Raw genomic sequence first — 17,211 nt, forward strand, 5'->3', positions numbered from 1 at the left:
TTACAAAAGACATCTTTAGACAAAAGGAGCAGGTTTTTGATTTACAGCATGTATTAACTTAAACTGAACAAAACATAATTTTGTTGAAATCCAGGAAGAACTAAAAAAAATCAGATTGAGATTAAGAGGTATCTTGGCGCCCAGCTAGAGAAGAAGGTCAAGGGACATTTGAAAATATCATAAAATTAATAATATACCTAAAGAATTAAAAACACATTACAGTATGTCCCGTTATATTGTTACTATCATAAAATGATGCTTGCATTGAGGAGATTGGTAATGAGATGATAGTAAAAAATGAGATGAGGAGATGATGCCCTAAATGTTTTTATCATTATAATGTTATACGAACGGCATTAAGATGTATAAAGGTTTATTAATGGTTGTTGTAGTAGTAGCAGCACTATACGCTATATATTCATTAGCATAGTTCTCATGAAAGAATAGGCCTGGATGGATTGGAATGGTCTGTAAATTTAGACAACACAAATCACCTAAAATAATGTAAACCTGAAACCACTCAGACAACGCTGCCTGGGATTATGTTAGGATTTAACAGACACTTGTAACAGTGAGCCACTCACTGTTATGGAATGACAATTGGCTTAATATAAGCTCAAAACCATTGCAGGAATTCAAGTACTCTCCTGACGCTACTTACTGGCTAGTGTGCTCGGTTCTCCAAGTGTTCAGAGAGGTGACAGTATAAGTATAATTAATAGGAATCCTAACAGGGCTCTAAAGTTAGAATAAAAGAACTGGTTGCCAACGCCAGTGCTGACTGGCTTATCCAAAAGGAATCCTGGCCCACAATAAAGGTCAGCAGAAGCACTAACTCAAGTGAAGTTTGAAAACCAGTGCATCACTGTAACACATTTAACAACTCTTTGGCAAAACTTTAAGGCCAAGTTCAAAGGTTCACTGTGTAGAATGTAGTGACATCTAGTGCTGAAGTTGTATATTGCAATTGAACACCCCTCACCTCACCCTCCCCTTCTAAACATGACAGAGAACCTGTGGTAGCCTTCAGTTGTCATAAAAACTCAAAAGGTTTACTATGTCCAGTTTGGACGATTGTAAAAAAAATATGGCGGCCTCTGTAGAGTGGATCCACTCCTGATGAAAATATAAAGTATATAAATACAAAGGGCCCATTTTAGGGTAAAGAAAACAACAATACGTACAATTTAGATGAAACACACTAGTGAGAACATTGGTTCCAATAGATCCCTTTCACCTAAATCTTACACACTGGACCTTTCAGGAGTTCTTACCGTGATAACCATATCATAAAATTTATGTCAAATTGTTCATTAAAAAAAAAAGTGATGATTTACATGATGCAAGGATAACAATCTAAGATCTTTTGTTTATTTATTTGGCACAGCTAATGTGACCCCTGTAACAGAAAATCACGATTGAGGGACATGGGTGTAACTGTATCCTGTATACAATAGGCTACAGGATGTTACAACCAGGAAGGATTCATTAACAGCAGTCTCTGCTTTGTAGAAAAAACATGCGACAGAACAGGTTATCTGTGTGAACACTGTGGTGCATTTGTGTTCCAATATATTTTTGAGAAAGACGAACACATTATCATATGATGTACTGAGGCTGTGGTGTTCCCTTTCAACACAGCTGTCTGTATGTCTTCATGAGGTGACTGACCACTTTGGCACACTACAATGGTATACTTCAACTGTAGAGAAAATAACTTCTGATAAATATTGGTTCATGCCTCACTTATGACGCAGCTGTTAAGGAGTTTGGGGTAGAGATGATTCAATGTGTGCAATACGTTCTACTAAGTAAAATGTCTACTTACACAAGGATGCAAATGTTAACCATTGTGCTCTCTTAAAAGATAAGATATAAAATGACTTGAATAAAAACACAACATTCAAGATTATTTTGATGTAAAACAAGCTTTGGTTGATCATTTTCTAGTTATTATGGTTGTTTGCAATGTATTTAGCAGAGGCTCATACAATAAGCTTTGATGTTTGGCTCACCTCCCCCAACCTTCTTTTTCCTAATTTTCTTTCCTGACTGCATTTCATGTTAAGACTCCCTGGTTGTCAACTACATATACTTGAATCTCAAAAAGTAAACACACTGCAGATTTTATTATTCTGGTAGAATAAATAAAACAACAATCACTGACTCAAACAGAGGAAAATAAAGAGATCTTAACCAACACTATCATTAGTCCTCTGAGTGTTTCTACTCTGTCACGGAAGTGTCCGACACTCTTTTAAACCTCAGCAGGCTCCTCCTCACCAGACGTATTTGGCCTGTTATATTTCAGTTCATGGGCTTAGCAGAGTTTCATGTATAAGCATCTACAGACACAAGGTCATACAAAAGAAAAGGTTAGTCAGGACTTGTGTCCATCTTCACATTTACAATATTCTTGAATCTATTTGCCTGAATTATTAATTTTAAAACCCACTCAAATACAGTTTGGAAAATTCACGAAAAAGTGGTTTAATCTTTTACACATTATAGGAAAAAATGTCACTGCTACTATGTTTAATATTTGCAACTCAAAATGTGCAAGAAGAGCTTGTATGTGAAAGTAAATAGCAAGTAAACCATAGAGTGAAGCTTACTATGAAAGTATAGCAAAGTGTAAGCTGGCACCATGATGCTATTATTAAAAAAAGGTAATTATTTTTTTAAATAATATAGCACTTATGTCTTTTATTTGCAAAATTGTATTTGTTATGTTCATTCATGGCAGACTTTATATCATTGCTTAAGTGGATCGCTCAAATCAGCTGATGCATTTTGTCACCAGAGATGAGACAGTGGAGTAATGGGCCCTGTGTGTGCAAAATGCTTTGTATTCAAGGTGACACTGCACATAGACATACCATACATACCTCTCATAACAAACTTCCTGCTTTAGAAAATAAATAATTGCTTATAGAAGAATGTATTGTAAAGATATATTCATATTTGTATGCAGAGTGAGAAGTAGTACTTAACTGAAAGTTCAAATCTTCTCCCTCTCCCGTGTAACCATACCATTTAATGGAAACCTAAGCACACAAAGACCTCTCAAACAACTTGACTAAAAAAACAACTGATGACATTTAACCCTACTTGAATGGCACTTTGGACACATGCTATTAAGGTTGGCTGAAAAAAACTGAGGACCTTTGACCTAACTAGAACAGCATGTGTGCAACACATGTTTGCACAATAGCCCATTTACCTATTGAGGTCACGTGGGTGACATTCCTCAAGGTCATCTCATTTTTAAAGATAGAAAGGTTATGTAAATACAAAAAGCTACAGGGCAACTACACGCAATCTAGTTATGGAAATACATTTGAAGTCATCAAGAAAATTTAGATTTTTTTCCTGCATTTTTCCAGCATTTAAATCTTAACATGAATTCATACTGGTTAAGTTTTTCATTGATGGTACTATTACAGTGCTGGCATCTCTAACATCTTGTTTATTGGCACAGGACTTATTTTGGATCTTATCCTCGCCTGGATGGCAACTGTTCAGCCACTCCATTCCAAGGCGCTATGTAATCCCTTCTCAGCTTTTATGGAATGGCGCTCAGCCTCAATTTTATTTCCGACATCTGAGATGTGTAGTAACCCTGCAACTATATACCAGTGACATTTAAATGCCTCTCCAAAACCCCAACCTGTAGCTGCTGCAAAAAACTCCAGGATCACTATTAGTAACAATGACTATCATTAACTAATCTCTTTTAGTATCAAGACAACTATGTGATTACTGTGTATGTTCAAAACACTGTTTATTTATTAGTGTGTAAAGGCTTTAAATCTGTAATCAAAACTACACCCACAAATGACCTCCTATTTACTGAGTGATTTGATGACAAACACTTGTATTGTGAAATTTAAAATAATTAAAACAGATAAATAGCAAGAAATAAATAATAAATTTTACAGCAGAGAATATTATGAACCGTCTCATGATACAACAATCTTTTTATATCTGTGGCCCTGAAGAGAATTTCTCTGACCCTCTTTAACAAAATACTCGACCCTATTTTGTATATGTGCATGTGTGAATGTTCTGAAACTGTACACCAGTGACAGATGGATACTTCTCCAAAAATGGGAGGAAATAAATCAAAATAAGTGAGTAAATGAATTGTATGAATTGGATTTATGAATCAGCACCTCCATATTTTGCATTATGTATTATCAAACACTCAACAACATATTTATTATTTTAAAACACAGTATCTGCAGTATGTGTATTTGAAAGAATTCATGAGTTTTTCATTAATTCATCAACAACTTTGACTTTGTACTATAGAACATTCATCGTTGTTAATATAATAAAATATTATATAGCTGTTTGAAGTTGACAACACAATGACAAAATTTATCGTGCTTTTGCTTGTATAAACTGTAGTGTATGCATGTATGTTCGTGTAATAGCTTTGATGTCATGTCAGAAAATCAAATCTATCTAAATTAATGCATATAACATTTTAACAATAACAGTTTTTTAATCATCCAATCAATTTTTTTAAAGAATTCGATCACTTCATGCTTTGTGACCTCAGCCCAGGCAAAAACTACCTACTGCTACAAATGTGCACACCAGGCAGTACAATCACTGTGAATGTCAATGTCACAGGATTAGCGTCAACATAACAAGAATACATGACCAAACTGAGAAAGGCACACCTACTTAGAAGACAGTCCTCCCTCTATAAAAGAGGCTTCTTAGGACACTGTCTATAGCTGGTAGGCTTCCAACTCAGGTGAGTGCATCATCCACAATATGTAGTGGAAACTGAACTTGATCTACATACTTACAATTATGTTTACTTACATTAAAGTGTGATAATTTAGATAATGTGTCAAATGTAATGCCAGCCTGTAGTTTTTGAAAATCAAAATAATAAGATCAAATGAATGATGAATGAATGATTGATGGTTAATAGATAATGATGATGGTTAATAGATAATGATGATGGTTAATAGATAATGATGATGGTTAATAGATAATGATAAAATAAATTAATTTTACTCATGTTTCACAATCTATCAATAGGCTCAAAAGAACAGACCTGACTGCTTTCAATCTTCTGTTGGGACCAAAGGAGGTACAGTTTATTGTCTGTGATATTCACCTATTTAAAACATCTCATCTGTAGAGCCTGAAAAACAGCATGTTACTGACTTCTTATTTTCAGACACTTAAGGTGCCACCATGAGCACAGACGCTGAGATGGAGGCCTATGGGCCTGCATCTATTTACCTCCGGAAGACAGAGAAGGAGAGAATTGAGGCTCAGAACACACCATTTGATGCCAAAACTGCCTACTTTGTGGTCGATGCTGAAGAGATGTATCTCAAGGGTAAAGTCACCAAAAGAGAGGGTGCCAAAGCCACTGTTGAGACAATAACAGGAAAGGTAAGTGTAATAATGCCTGAAATGAATCTCCACAAATGACCATAGAAATAATAAACATATAGATAATGTATTCTCCAAAACACCTGGATAATATGCTTTTGAGATTTAATGATACTAATATTTGGTGTGCTATCTAATTTTTGCTTTATTTTATTTCCTATTCAGACTGTTACTGTAAAAGAGGACGACATCCATCCCATGAACCCTCCCAAGTATGACAGAATTGAGGATATGGCCATGATGACCCACCTTAATGAGCCTGCTGTGCTGTATAACCTCAAAGAGCGTTTTGCATCATGGATGATCTACGTGAGTTTCATTCTTACAATGTGTATATGTAAAGCCTGTGTGTCAAATCTAATAAGGCTTTTCCTCTTTGGCACTTCAGACCTACTCTGGCCTGTTCTGTGTCGTCGTGAACCCCTACAAGTGGCTTCCTGTGTACGACACTCAGGTTGTTGGGGCGTACAGAGGAAAGAAGAGGATTGAGGCACCACCCCACATCTTCTCTATCTCTGACAATGCCTATCAGTTCATGCTCACTGGTGAGACATGTTATTTTTGGAGTTACCACATTAGTCGAGTAAATGTGTCTTTAAAAAAGCTTCAATTTAAGTGCGTATGTTTGTATTCTAGATCGTGAGAACCAGTCCGTCCTTATCACGTGAGTATTACACAACTTTTCAAGAAGATTTTTTGGAACCATTATGACTAAATAGTTAAGTAAGTGAGAATATAATTTATTCCCCAGTGGAGAATCCGGTGCTGGAAAGACTGTCAACACCAAGCGTGTCATCCAGTACTTTGCAACAATTGCAGTCGCTGGAGGAAAGCAGGGACAGAAAGCAGAGGCAGCCAGCAAAATACAGGTAAAACTGGGTTGTCAGCTAAAACTCTTTATCACAGTTGATTGTTGCTTGATGCTAGATTTTATACAACCTCATAATGATTCTATGTAGGGTTCGCTGGAAGATCAAATCATTGCAGCTAACCCTCTGCTGGAGGCCTATGGTAATGCCAAGACTGTGAGGAATGACAACTCCTCTCGTTTCGTAAGTATTCATTTTATGGGCCTTCACGTCCTGTCACTTACCTATACTTAATGTAACTTTGACTTGAACTGACATTTTCAGATTTTCCTTTTTTGATGCAGTTTAAAAATAACTATTTTATTACTACTCTGGCACTCTAGGGTAAATTCATCAGAATCCACTTTGGTACTTCTGGAAAGCTGTCTTCAGCTGATATTGAAACTTGTAAGTAACAACCATGGTGTAACTCATGTTTTGTTTGGAGTAAAATGTGGTCTTTGACAAACTAAACAACAAAAATGTTAAACAATTATCTTACATACCGTAATTGAATTGGTATTTCTCAGATCTACTGGAGAAGTCCCGTGTCACCTTCCAGTTGTCTGCTGAGAGGAGCTACCATATCTTCTATCAGCTGATGACAGGCCACAAGCCTGAGCTGCTGGGTATGACAAAACATGGACAATAGGAATTATAGAGTTGGAATCAAGATACTGTAGCAGGAGGACTGATTCATTCATTTCTTCTATTCTTTTGTAGAGGCTCTTCTGATCACCACCAACCCCTATGACTACCACATGATCAGTCAGGGTGAGATCACTGTGAAAAGCATCAATGATGTGGAGGAGTTCATTGCAACAGATGTAAGTTGATAGCAATTGGTAGAATAATGCCAGAGGGCAGATGCCAGAATAGATTTTCTAAAAAATTATTTATTGTGCATAAATTGCAGACTGCTATTGACATCTTGGGCTTCACTGCTGAGGAGAAGAATGGCATATACAAGCTGACTGGTGCTGTGGTGCATCATGGCAACATGAAATTCAAGCAGAAGCAGCGTGAGGAGCAGGGTGAACCTGACGGCACTGAGGGTAAATGTATTAATAGTGTGATATCATCATTTTACACTAAAGCAGATTACATTAAGTTAACCTGTTTATATATAAACTGCTACATTTTCACACAACTTATACAGTGAGAGTGAACATTATCAATCTACTAAAATGGTGGATTATATTGGTTGAATTCAAAATAGCGTGTTGCAGCTACAAAGAAGGTGTGCTGATCTAGTATATCATGATTACAAACCAATTTAATGAAGAGAAATAGCATTTACAAACTGTAACTATCGAAACATTTTTTTTTTCCATCAGTGGCTGATAAAATCGCCTACCTCATGGGCCTGAACTCAGCTGACATGCTGAAATGTCTGTGCTATCCAAGAGTCAAGGTCGGAAATGAAATGGTGACCAAAGGTCAAACCGTTCCACAGGTACAAAAACAGAGGAAACTTGACGCATCTACAAATCCAGGACTGGTTTAAAGACCAAGCAGGTTTTTCTAAATATTGCCCTTTTTTCTAGGTCAACAATGCTGTCTCGGCTCTGTGCAAGTCTGTCTATGAGAAAATGTTCTTGTGGATGGTCATCCGTATCAATGAGATGCTTGACACAAAGCAGCCAAGACAATTCTTCATTGGTGTGCTGGATATCGCTGGATTTGAGATCTTTGATGTGAGTATTTGCAGAGCAGTTGAATTACATCACAAGTCAACAAAGTTTCTCTATGTGACTAATTACATTTACTTTAATTTTGTTAAGTGCCTTGTGTAAAATTCCCTGCTGGAGCACAGTCGACGTCACAGCACAACACTTGTGTTCTGCTAAGAGATTTTGTGCGCATGTTCATGTTCAGTAGCGAACTTATCTAGTGAGTAGTGAACTCCCTTGCCTGGCAGGTCCGTTCAGCAAATTTGTTAAGTATCCTTTTTTAAACAGTGTTTGACAAACAAATCTACCACTAACTTTTGCCGGGATTGCAACCCCTTTTATTTAGAATAAGTGGATGTTTGGAAATAACTGTTAATCTGATGGAGACAAGTTGCTGCGTTTTCTCTAACCTTAAAATTTGGTCAGTTGTGGACAGCCAGAATACCATCACCCACACTGTTGCTTACAACTTGAGATAAGATACAATGTATATTATGATTTATTATGATATTGAATTGAATTGATTTGAATTTAAATCAATTACATTTCAAAAATTACAGTACAACAGCTTGGAGCAACTCTGCATCAACTTCACCAATGAGAAACTGCAACAGTTCTTCAACCACCACATGTTTGTCCTGGAGCAAGAAGAGTACAAGAAAGAAGGCATTCATTGGGAGTTCATTGACTTTGGTATGGACTTGGCTGCCTGCATTGAGCTTATTGAAAAGGTAAGACATGTCAGTCATGTAGCATCGAAATCATGTTCACTAATTTTATGCTAAATTGTTCATTCTTTTTGATATCATATTATTTTCTTTCAGCCAATGGGAATTTTCTCCATCCTTGAAGAGGAGTGCATGTTCCCCAAGGCAACAGACGTCTCTTTCAAGAACAAGCTATATGATCAGCATCTTGGCAAGACCAAGGCCTTTGAGAAGCCAAAACCTGCAAAGGGCAAGGCTGAGGCTCACTTCTCCCTGGTTCACTATGCGGGTACAGTGGACTACAACATCACCGGCTGGCTGGACAAGAACAAGGACCCACTGAATGACTCAGTTGTTCAGCTGTACCAGAAATCTGCAAACAAACTGCTTGCTCTTCTGTATGCATCTCATGCTGCAACTGACGGTAAGAAGCAAAAAGTTTGGCTATGTGCTAAGTTTAATTTGGGGTTTGTGGCTTCCTTTGTGAAATAAACCCGGACACTGAATCCAGACTTTAATATTTGGTGATACTGTATCTTATAAAACAGATGCTTCTGGTGGTGGCAAGAAGGGTGGTGGAAAGAAGAAGGGTGGTTCCTTCCAGACTGTGTCTGCTCTTTTCAGGGTATTTAACATTCACATTAATAATAACATAAAATACACAATCTAATCACATTGGTTTACTTATTGCAATTACAATTAATCAAATTAAATTAAATATGTCAATGTCACAGGAGAACTTGGGCAAGCTGATGACCAACTTGAGGAGCACTCATCCTCACTTTGTGCGTTGCCTGATTCCCAATGAGACAAAGACCCCAGGTAAGAAGCCCAAATTCTTACTAACTGAATTTTGTGTTTCACAGTGGTCCAAGGAAACATTTCCAATTACTTCAATTTGCAACTCTCAGGTCTGATGGAGAACTTCTTGGTCATCCACCAGCTGAGGTGTAATGGTGTGCTGGAGGGCATCAGAATCTGCAGAAAGGGCTTCCCCAGCAGAATCCTCTATGGTGACTTCAAGCAGAGGTGACTTTTTAGAACAGGCAATTCAATTTATTATGATGACGTTACCTCAGGCCAATAGCTGAGGTACATACAAATATCAACATAATAATATTTTGTAGATACAAAGTACTGAATGCCAGCGTCATCCCTGAGGGACAGTTCATTGACAACAAGAAAGCTGCAGAGAAGCTGTTGGGCTCCATCGATGTGGACCACACTCAGTACAAGTTTGGGCACACAAAGGTACAATTCTATGGGCAATTTCAAAAGCTATAAGTGTAAAAATCCTGTCATATCTATGTGTACTGACAATCAATTCCCTTGACTTGGTAACATAGGTGTTCTTCAAAGCTGGTCTGCTGGGTACCCTAGAAGAAATGAGAGATGAGAAACTGGCTGAGCTGGTGACCATGACTCAGGCCCTCTGCAGAGGATACCTCATGAGGACAGAGTTTGTTAAGATGATGGAAAGGAGGTAGGATTGAAACAAAATTGAATTGCTCATCGTATTTACAATGTGTAATGTTGTAACAATAATAACACATAAATAAATGTTATTTCTGTAGAGATGCAATCTTCGCCATCCAGTACAACATTCGTTCATTCATGAATGTGAAAAATTGGCCGTGGATGCATCTGTACTTCAAGATCAAGCCTCTTCTGAAGAGTGCTGAGACTGAGAAGGAGCTGCAACAGATGAAGGAGAACTATGGAAAGATGCAGACAGACCTGGCTACTGCCCTGGCCAAGAAGAAGGAACTGGAAGAGAAGATGGTTTCCCTGCTGCAGGAGAAGAATGACCTGCAACTGCAAGTGGCTTCAGTAAGTAGATTCAAGCTGACACTTTTATCCAAAGCAACTTCAAATAAATGCATTCAGTTATGAGGCTACAAACCCAGAACAGCAAGAATCATGAAAGTAGATGTGATGTTCTTTAACTAAACACTAAAAACTAAAATATCAATTCATTAGATATTCTCCAGTAAGATTTTTTTGCTCGGAATAAATGAATAATACCACATATATTCTAGTGTACATGCTTAATGAAAGATTAATTTCACTATCATCTTCTGACTTTCTTTGTACCTTACTGAAGTTGTATATGAATTAAACGAATAATTAGGATTGAATAAATAATCAAATGATCCTCTTGTACTGTAGGAAGGGGAAAATCTCTCAGATTCTGAGGAAAGATGTGAAGGGCTCATTAAGAGCAAAATCCAGCTTGAGGCCAAACTCAAAGAGACAACTGAGAGACTGGAGGATGAAGAGGAAATCAATTCTGAGCTGACTGCCAAGAAGAGGAAGCTGGAGGATGAATGCTCTGAGCTGAAGAAGGACATTGATGATCTGGAGCTCACCTTGGCTAAAGTGGAGAAGGAGAAACATGCTACAGAAAACAAGGTGCAGTTTATTTTGACTGTCTATTGCATAAAAGATATTGTTACTGTTTGACTTATTGCACTTTTTAAAGGTTCACTGTTTAGGATTAAGGTGAAAGGGATCTATTGTCAGAAATGTAGTAGCTCTAATGATGATTTCACTTGTGTGAATATTTAAATACTTTATATTTATCAGTAGCGGGTCCTTTTTTTTTTTTTTTACAGTAGCCCAGACTGGACAAATTACACACCTTTTGAGTTTTCTTGACAACTTAAGGCTACCACAGGTTCTCCTTCATGTTTGGGAGGAGAGGGTGAGGTGAGGGGTATTCAGCTGCAACTTCACCACTAGATGCCATTCATTTTTGCTGAACCTTTAAACCATCAGGTAAAAAACTTGACAGAGGAAATGGCTTCCCAAGATGAGTCCATTGCCAAGTTGACTAAGGAGAAGAAAGCCCTCCAAGAGGCCCACCAGCAAACACTGGATGATCTCCAGGCAGAGGAAGACAAAGTCAACACTCTGTCCAAGGCCAAGACGAAGCTGGAACAGCAAGTGGATGATGTAAGAAAATATCTGTTTTGACTGTTTTGAATCTTGTCCTGTAATGGTATGAATGGCTTTTGGTTCAAATGTTCTATATCTAGGATGCCTCAATCACTAAAATCATTAAAACTGTTATTTTATAGCTTGAGGGATCACTGGAGCAAGAGAAGAAGCTCCGCATGGACCTTGAGAGAGCCAAGAGGAAGCTTGAGGGAGATCTGAAACTGGCCCAGGAATCCATCATGGATCTGGAGAATGACAAGCAGCAGTCTGATGAGAAAATCAAGAAGTGGGTTTTTTTAAGTTTATGAAACTTCTTATGAGCAGCTCACACAATGCACGCATTCAACCTTTTTGTTCTCTTCTTCATCAGGAACATAACACTGACTGAATATGATTTTACTTTCCTTTTACAGGAAGGACTTTGAAATAAGTCAGCTCCTCAGCAAGATTGAGGATGAACAGTCCCTCAGTGGTCAGCTTCAGAAGAAGATCAAGGAACTCCAGGTAATGTTATTTTACACAAATATTAGATTCAAAAAATCAGAAAAGTCTTCTAGTCAATAGCCTTTTCTGATGTTACTGTCATCAAATCTAGGCTCGCATTGAGGAGCTGGAGGAGGAGATTGAGGCTGAGAGAGCTGCTAGGGCCAAGGTTGAGAAACAGAGAGCTGACCTCTCCAGGGAGCTCGAGGAGATCAGTGAGAGGCTTGAGGAAGCTGGTGGAGCAACAGCCGCTCAGATTGAGATGAACAAAAAGCGTGAGGCTGAGTTCCAGAAGCTGCGTCGCGACCTAGAGGAGTCAACCCTGCAGCATGAAGCCACCTCAGCAGCTCTTCGCAAGAAGCAGGCTGACAGTGTTGCAGAGTTGGGTGAGCAGATCGACAACCTGCAGCGTGTCAAGCAGAAGCTGGAGAAGGAAAAGAGCGAGTACAAGATGGAGATAGATGACCTCTCCAGCAACATGGAGGCAGTTGCCAAAACAAAGGTGTGCACTATTTTTCAAAAGAAAAAAATATACTGTATAATCACACAATATTTCAACATACTGTTTATTGAAATAATGATCAAATCAATTACTGTTTGATTTCAGGCCAATCTGGAGAAAATGTGCAGAACTCTTGAAGATCAATTAAGTGAAATTAAATCCAAAAATGACGAGAACGTTCGCCAGCTCAATGACATAAGTGCTCAGAGGGCAAGACTGCAAACAGAGAATGGTGTGTATCAAAAGAAGCTGGATGTTTGATAGTAATTGACTACAATGTTAAGGGTTCTTCCCTGGCCCGTGCCCCACCCCTCCACCAAGTTTGGTGCAAATTGATGAAGTACTTTTTGCATCATCCTGTTGAAACATTAACAGAGTAAAATATTACCTTGTTAGCAGAATTCAAATCAATCCATTGTTCAAAAATAATAGAAGACTTACTTATTTCAGCTACATTTCAAGTGTGAAAACAACCACTCAAATCCTGTTCTTACTTGTTCCTTCAGGTGAATCTGCTCGCCAGCTCGAAGAGAAGGAAGCTCTGATTTCCCAGCTGACCAGAGGAAAACAAGCTTACACTCAGCAGATAGAAGAGCTTAAGAGACACATTGAGGAAGAAGTGAAGGTATGAGATCTTATGCATTGTCCACTTTATATTGCGATATGTCTCTAAGGAGCATCTGTAGACTACCAGGCATAAATGCATCGGTACTTCAATACTTGTCATTTGCAGGTGGGAATTACAGTCAATAGTTCCAATAAATTCCAATTTGCCACTTTCCATCCCGTCCATACAAGTAAGGATTGATAGTTGCAAGTCCATACTAGAGCCCAAACGATAAGATGGCCAATAATAACGGCCAATACTTTCCCAACCATGTGAATGCATACTTGACTAAAGATGTGTTGACACAGATTTCTCCTGAGTAAGCTCATCATATACTTGAGGAACTCGCACACACACACACACACATACACACACACACACACACACACACACTATCATACCAGCTTTGTTGTGTGTTGCTCAAAAGTTATATTGCTAACAGGTTCTTTCCAGCATGATGGTATATTGCTCAGTTAGTGACCATCGGTTATAGGGTATAAAAAATGTTACGAAATGTCACGAAACATTTGAACACCACAAATGACTTTTGTCCTTAACAACTTTAGTGTGAAATTTAAGTTAGTGCATGGCTAAGTAAGTACAAATATTTGAAAGCACAGGAAAAAAAAGTTTAAACTTAATAAACCTTGTTACTTCCACCAAACTTGACAGTTTGTTAACAGAATTCATTTACACTTTCATGCTGCTTGTGATGAAATTCATAGGCCAAGAATGCCCTGGCCCACGCCGTTCAGTCTTCCCGCCATGACTGCGATCTGCTCAGAGAGCAGTTTGAGGAGGAGCAGGAGGCCAAGGCTGAGCTCCAGAGAGGCATGTCCAAGGCTAACAGTGAGGTGGCTCAGTGGAGAAGCAAATATGAGACTGATGCTATCCAGCGCACTGAGGAGCTGGAGGAGGCCAAGTACATGAATACTTGTTACTTTTTCATTCAATATTTTGGCATTCAGTATCCATTTTGCATAGTTAAATACAATCATATTCTTCTGTGTGACAGGAAAAAGCTTGCCCAGCGCCTGCAGGATGCTGAGGAGTCCATCGAGGCTGTGAACTCCAAGTGTGCCTCTTTGGAGAAGACCAAGCAGAGGCTGCAGGCTGAGGTGGAGGACCTCATGATTGATGTGGAGAGAGCTAATGCTCTGGCCGCCAATCTTGACAAGAAGCAGAGGAACTTTGACAAGGTAGATAATGAAACTGGAAGACAAAACCAGTTTTATCAGAAGAAACACATACCTGTATTAGTAACTAATCATTTAATCAACCCATACAAATGTAGGTCCTGGCAGAATGGAAACAGAAGTATGAAGAGGGCCAGGCTGAGCTGGAAGGAACCCAGAAGGAGGCTCGCTCCCTCAGCACTGAACTGTTCAAGATGAAGAACTCTTATGAAGAGTCTCTGGATCAGCTGGAGACCATGAAGAGAGAGAACAAGAACCTGCAGCGTATGTAGACTATTATCTTCACTAAATGCATTTAATAATTTATAACTGGTTGTGAAGAGTAACTATAGTTGCCTTTGTATTTGTTTTGCAGAGGAGATCTCAGACCTGACTGAACAGATTGGTGAGACTGGAAAGAGCATCCATGAGCTTGAAAAGGCGAAGAAGACTGTTGAAAGTGAGAAGGCAGAAATCCAGGCTGCACTTGAGGAAGCAGAGGTATTTCCTCCTATATTTTATGTTTGTTATTAGAACAATTCATGTAATATTTCTCTATTGGTCCTCTATGGGATTAGTCTCTTAACGTTTTTCGAATATGTTTTGTTATCGTAAAAGAGCTGTCATTTTGGCATATAGCCATATTTAGCTGCCTGATCTTGCAGGGCACATTGGAGCACGAGGAGTCCAAGATTCTCCGTGTCCAGCTTGAGCTCAACCAGATCAAAGGTGAGGTTGACAGGAAGCTGGCAGAGAAGGATGAGGAGATGGAGCAGATCAAGAGGAACAGCCAGAGGGTGATTGACTCCATGCAGACCACTCTTGATTCTGAGGTCAGGAGCAGGAACGATGCCCTGAGAGTCAAGAAGAAGATGGAGGGAGACCTGAATGAGATGGAGATTCAGCTGAGCCACGCCAACAGGCAGGCTGCTGAGGCCCAGAAACAACTGAGGAACGTCCAGGGACAGCTCAAGGTGAGGTTTGTTGATTCTTGAACGAAAAAAAGAAATGTTCAACAGGAAAGAGAGTTAACACCTTTTTTTCTCTTTTCAATATCAGGATGCCCAATTGCACCTTGACGACGCTGTCAGAAGTCAGGAGGACATGAAGGAGCAGGTTGCCATGGTGGAGCGCAGAAATGGTCTGATGCTGGCTGAGATTGAGGAGCTGAGAGCCGCTCTGGAACAAACAGAGAGAGGACGCAAAGTGGCTGAGCAGGAGCTGGTTGATGCTAGTGAGCGTGTTGGCCTGCTTCACTCTCAGGTTTGTTTTCATTCATGAAAAAGAGAATTTAAATTAAATAAAAAAACTGTGTATATTTTATAATAAACATGACTTTTCTCAAACATCCAGAACACCAGTCTGCTGAACACCAAGAAGAAGTTGGAGTCTGACTTTGTCCAGGTTCAAGGTGAAGTTGATGATGCTGTACAGGAAGCAAGGAATGCTGAGGAGAAAGCCAAAAAGGCTATCACTGATGTGAGTTTACATTTCAATCTCAATAAGAGATTTTAAGGCTTATATCAAATGAAACTAGTATTGGAGACCATTTATCATTTCAGGCTGCCATGATGGCTGAGGAGCTGAAGAAGGAGCAGGACACCAGTGCTCATCTGGAGAGGATGAAGAAGAACCTGGAGATCACAGTCAAGGACCTGCAGCACCGTCTGGATGAGGCTGAGAACCTCGCCATGAAGGGTGGCAAGAAGCAGCTCCAGAAACTGGAGTCCAGGGTACGAACTGTGTATTAATGTTCAGCTGTTAGTTTCACAATAATAATTGAACTTTAAATGTATCAATTGAACTAAGCCTTTCTTTATCTGCTTTCAAGTTTGAAAATTTGATTTACTTTTATTATCTCGTTACAGGTGCGTGAGCTGGAAAGTGAAGTGGAGGCTGAGCAGAGACGTGGAGCTGATGCCATTAAAGGAGTCCGCAAATATGAGAGGAGAGTGAAGGAGCTGACCTACCAGGTAAAAAACATTACTGTATACAGTACACTATTTTGAGGTCTATTCTCTTTCATTTACATTAATTCATTTGTGCAGACTGAGGAGGACAAGAAGAACGTGATCAGGCTTCAGGATCTGGTGGACAAGCTGCAGCTCAAAGTCAAGGCTTACAAGAGACAGGCTGAGGAGGCTGTAAGTTTATATAACCTAACATTTACATCAGTGGAGTTAATAATAATTTTTAATCATGAATAAATTAATCAATACTAATAAATCCTTTGCAGGAGGAGCAGGCCAACACTCACATGTCCAGGCTCAGGAAGGTTCAGCACGAGCTGGAAGAGGCTCAGGAGCGCGCTGACATCTCTGAGACTCAGGTCAACAAGCTGAGAGTCAAGAGCCGTGACATTGGAAAGGTAACATTTTCATTCTTTTTGATATTATGATGACATAAGCTACTGTATATATCCATAACAACATGAAATTCTAATAGAGAATATGTATATGCATATGTGGTATTCCACAAGCAATATAGGTGATAACACATCACTCTGCAACAATATCCAAGATTTACCTCCAATTTAGTTTAAACCATAAAATGCTTGTTTCATCAGTACACAGTTCAAACTATAATACTGTATATTCCTGCAAACACTAATTATCGCTCCTGCTTTCTTTCAGGGAAGTGACTCTGCTGAATAAGATGCAAGGTCCAGCTGAGGCCTTTCAACCAAGCTCATACAATATGAGCTTGAATTTCCTTCTGTAAATCTTCAATAAATATTTAAACTTAATCAGTTGTTGTTTTCTTTTCAATGTTTGTGGGACAGTGAACTTAAAATCACCAAGTTACTGTATCTTAGGTAAAAGTGACATGATCGTGTATTATAACAGTGTGCT

The 17,211-nt window shown here is 38.9% G+C and overlaps 1 protein-coding gene across 1 annotated transcript; it reads left to right on the forward strand.

Moving 5' to 3' along the window:
• The first annotated feature begins 4,677 nt into the window (after positions 1–4,677).
• LOC109634107 (myosin heavy chain, fast skeletal muscle) lies at positions 4,678–17,105 on the forward strand. The gene is made up of 41 exons (XM_069524555.1): positions 4,678–4,768; positions 5,062–5,113; positions 5,204–5,424; positions 5,590–5,733; positions 5,813–5,969; positions 6,061–6,088; positions 6,176–6,293; positions 6,384–6,476; positions 6,617–6,680; positions 6,803–6,901; positions 6,996–7,099; positions 7,189–7,327; positions 7,610–7,728; positions 7,820–7,969; positions 8,506–8,676; positions 8,770–9,076; positions 9,201–9,277; positions 9,387–9,474; positions 9,564–9,681; positions 9,780–9,903; positions 9,999–10,135; positions 10,227–10,482; positions 10,822–11,064; positions 11,431–11,607; positions 11,733–11,878; positions 12,006–12,096; positions 12,188–12,577; positions 12,683–12,809; positions 13,084–13,202; positions 13,910–14,106; positions 14,200–14,383; positions 14,479–14,644; positions 14,736–14,860; positions 15,025–15,333; positions 15,419–15,622; positions 15,713–15,838; positions 15,922–16,092; positions 16,228–16,332; positions 16,408–16,503; positions 16,596–16,727; positions 16,993–17,105. Exons 3-41 carry the CDS (start codon positions 5,221–5,223, stop codon positions 17,011–17,013), a joined length of 5,826 nt encoding a protein of 1,941 aa, XP_069380656.1. The 5' UTR covers positions 4,678–4,768; positions 5,062–5,113; positions 5,204–5,220; the 3' UTR covers positions 17,014–17,105.
• The last annotated feature ends 106 nt before the right edge of the window (positions 17,106–17,211 follow it).

This window comes from Paralichthys olivaceus, chromosome 5 (genome assembly GCF_024713975.1).
Source record: "Paralichthys olivaceus isolate ysfri-2021 chromosome 5, ASM2471397v2, whole genome shotgun sequence".
Classification (NCBI taxonomy): Eukaryota; Metazoa; Chordata; class Actinopteri; order Pleuronectiformes; family Paralichthyidae; genus Paralichthys; species Paralichthys olivaceus.

Bases quoted from the DNA above. Each gene is read 5' to 3' on its own strand.
- LOC109634107 (XM_069524555.1), top strand. From the start codon at position 5,221: ATGAGCACAGACGCTGAGATGGAGGCCTATGGGCCTGCATCTATTTAC. The intron at 11,879-12,005 runs GTGGGTTTTTTT...TTCCTTTTACAG, and splicing joins TCTGATGAGAAAATCAAGAA to GAAGGACTTTGAAATAAGTC. The intron at 12,578-12,682 runs GTGTGCACTATT...GTTTGATTTCAG, and splicing joins AGGCAGTTGCCAAAACAAAG to GCCAATCTGGAGAAAATGTG.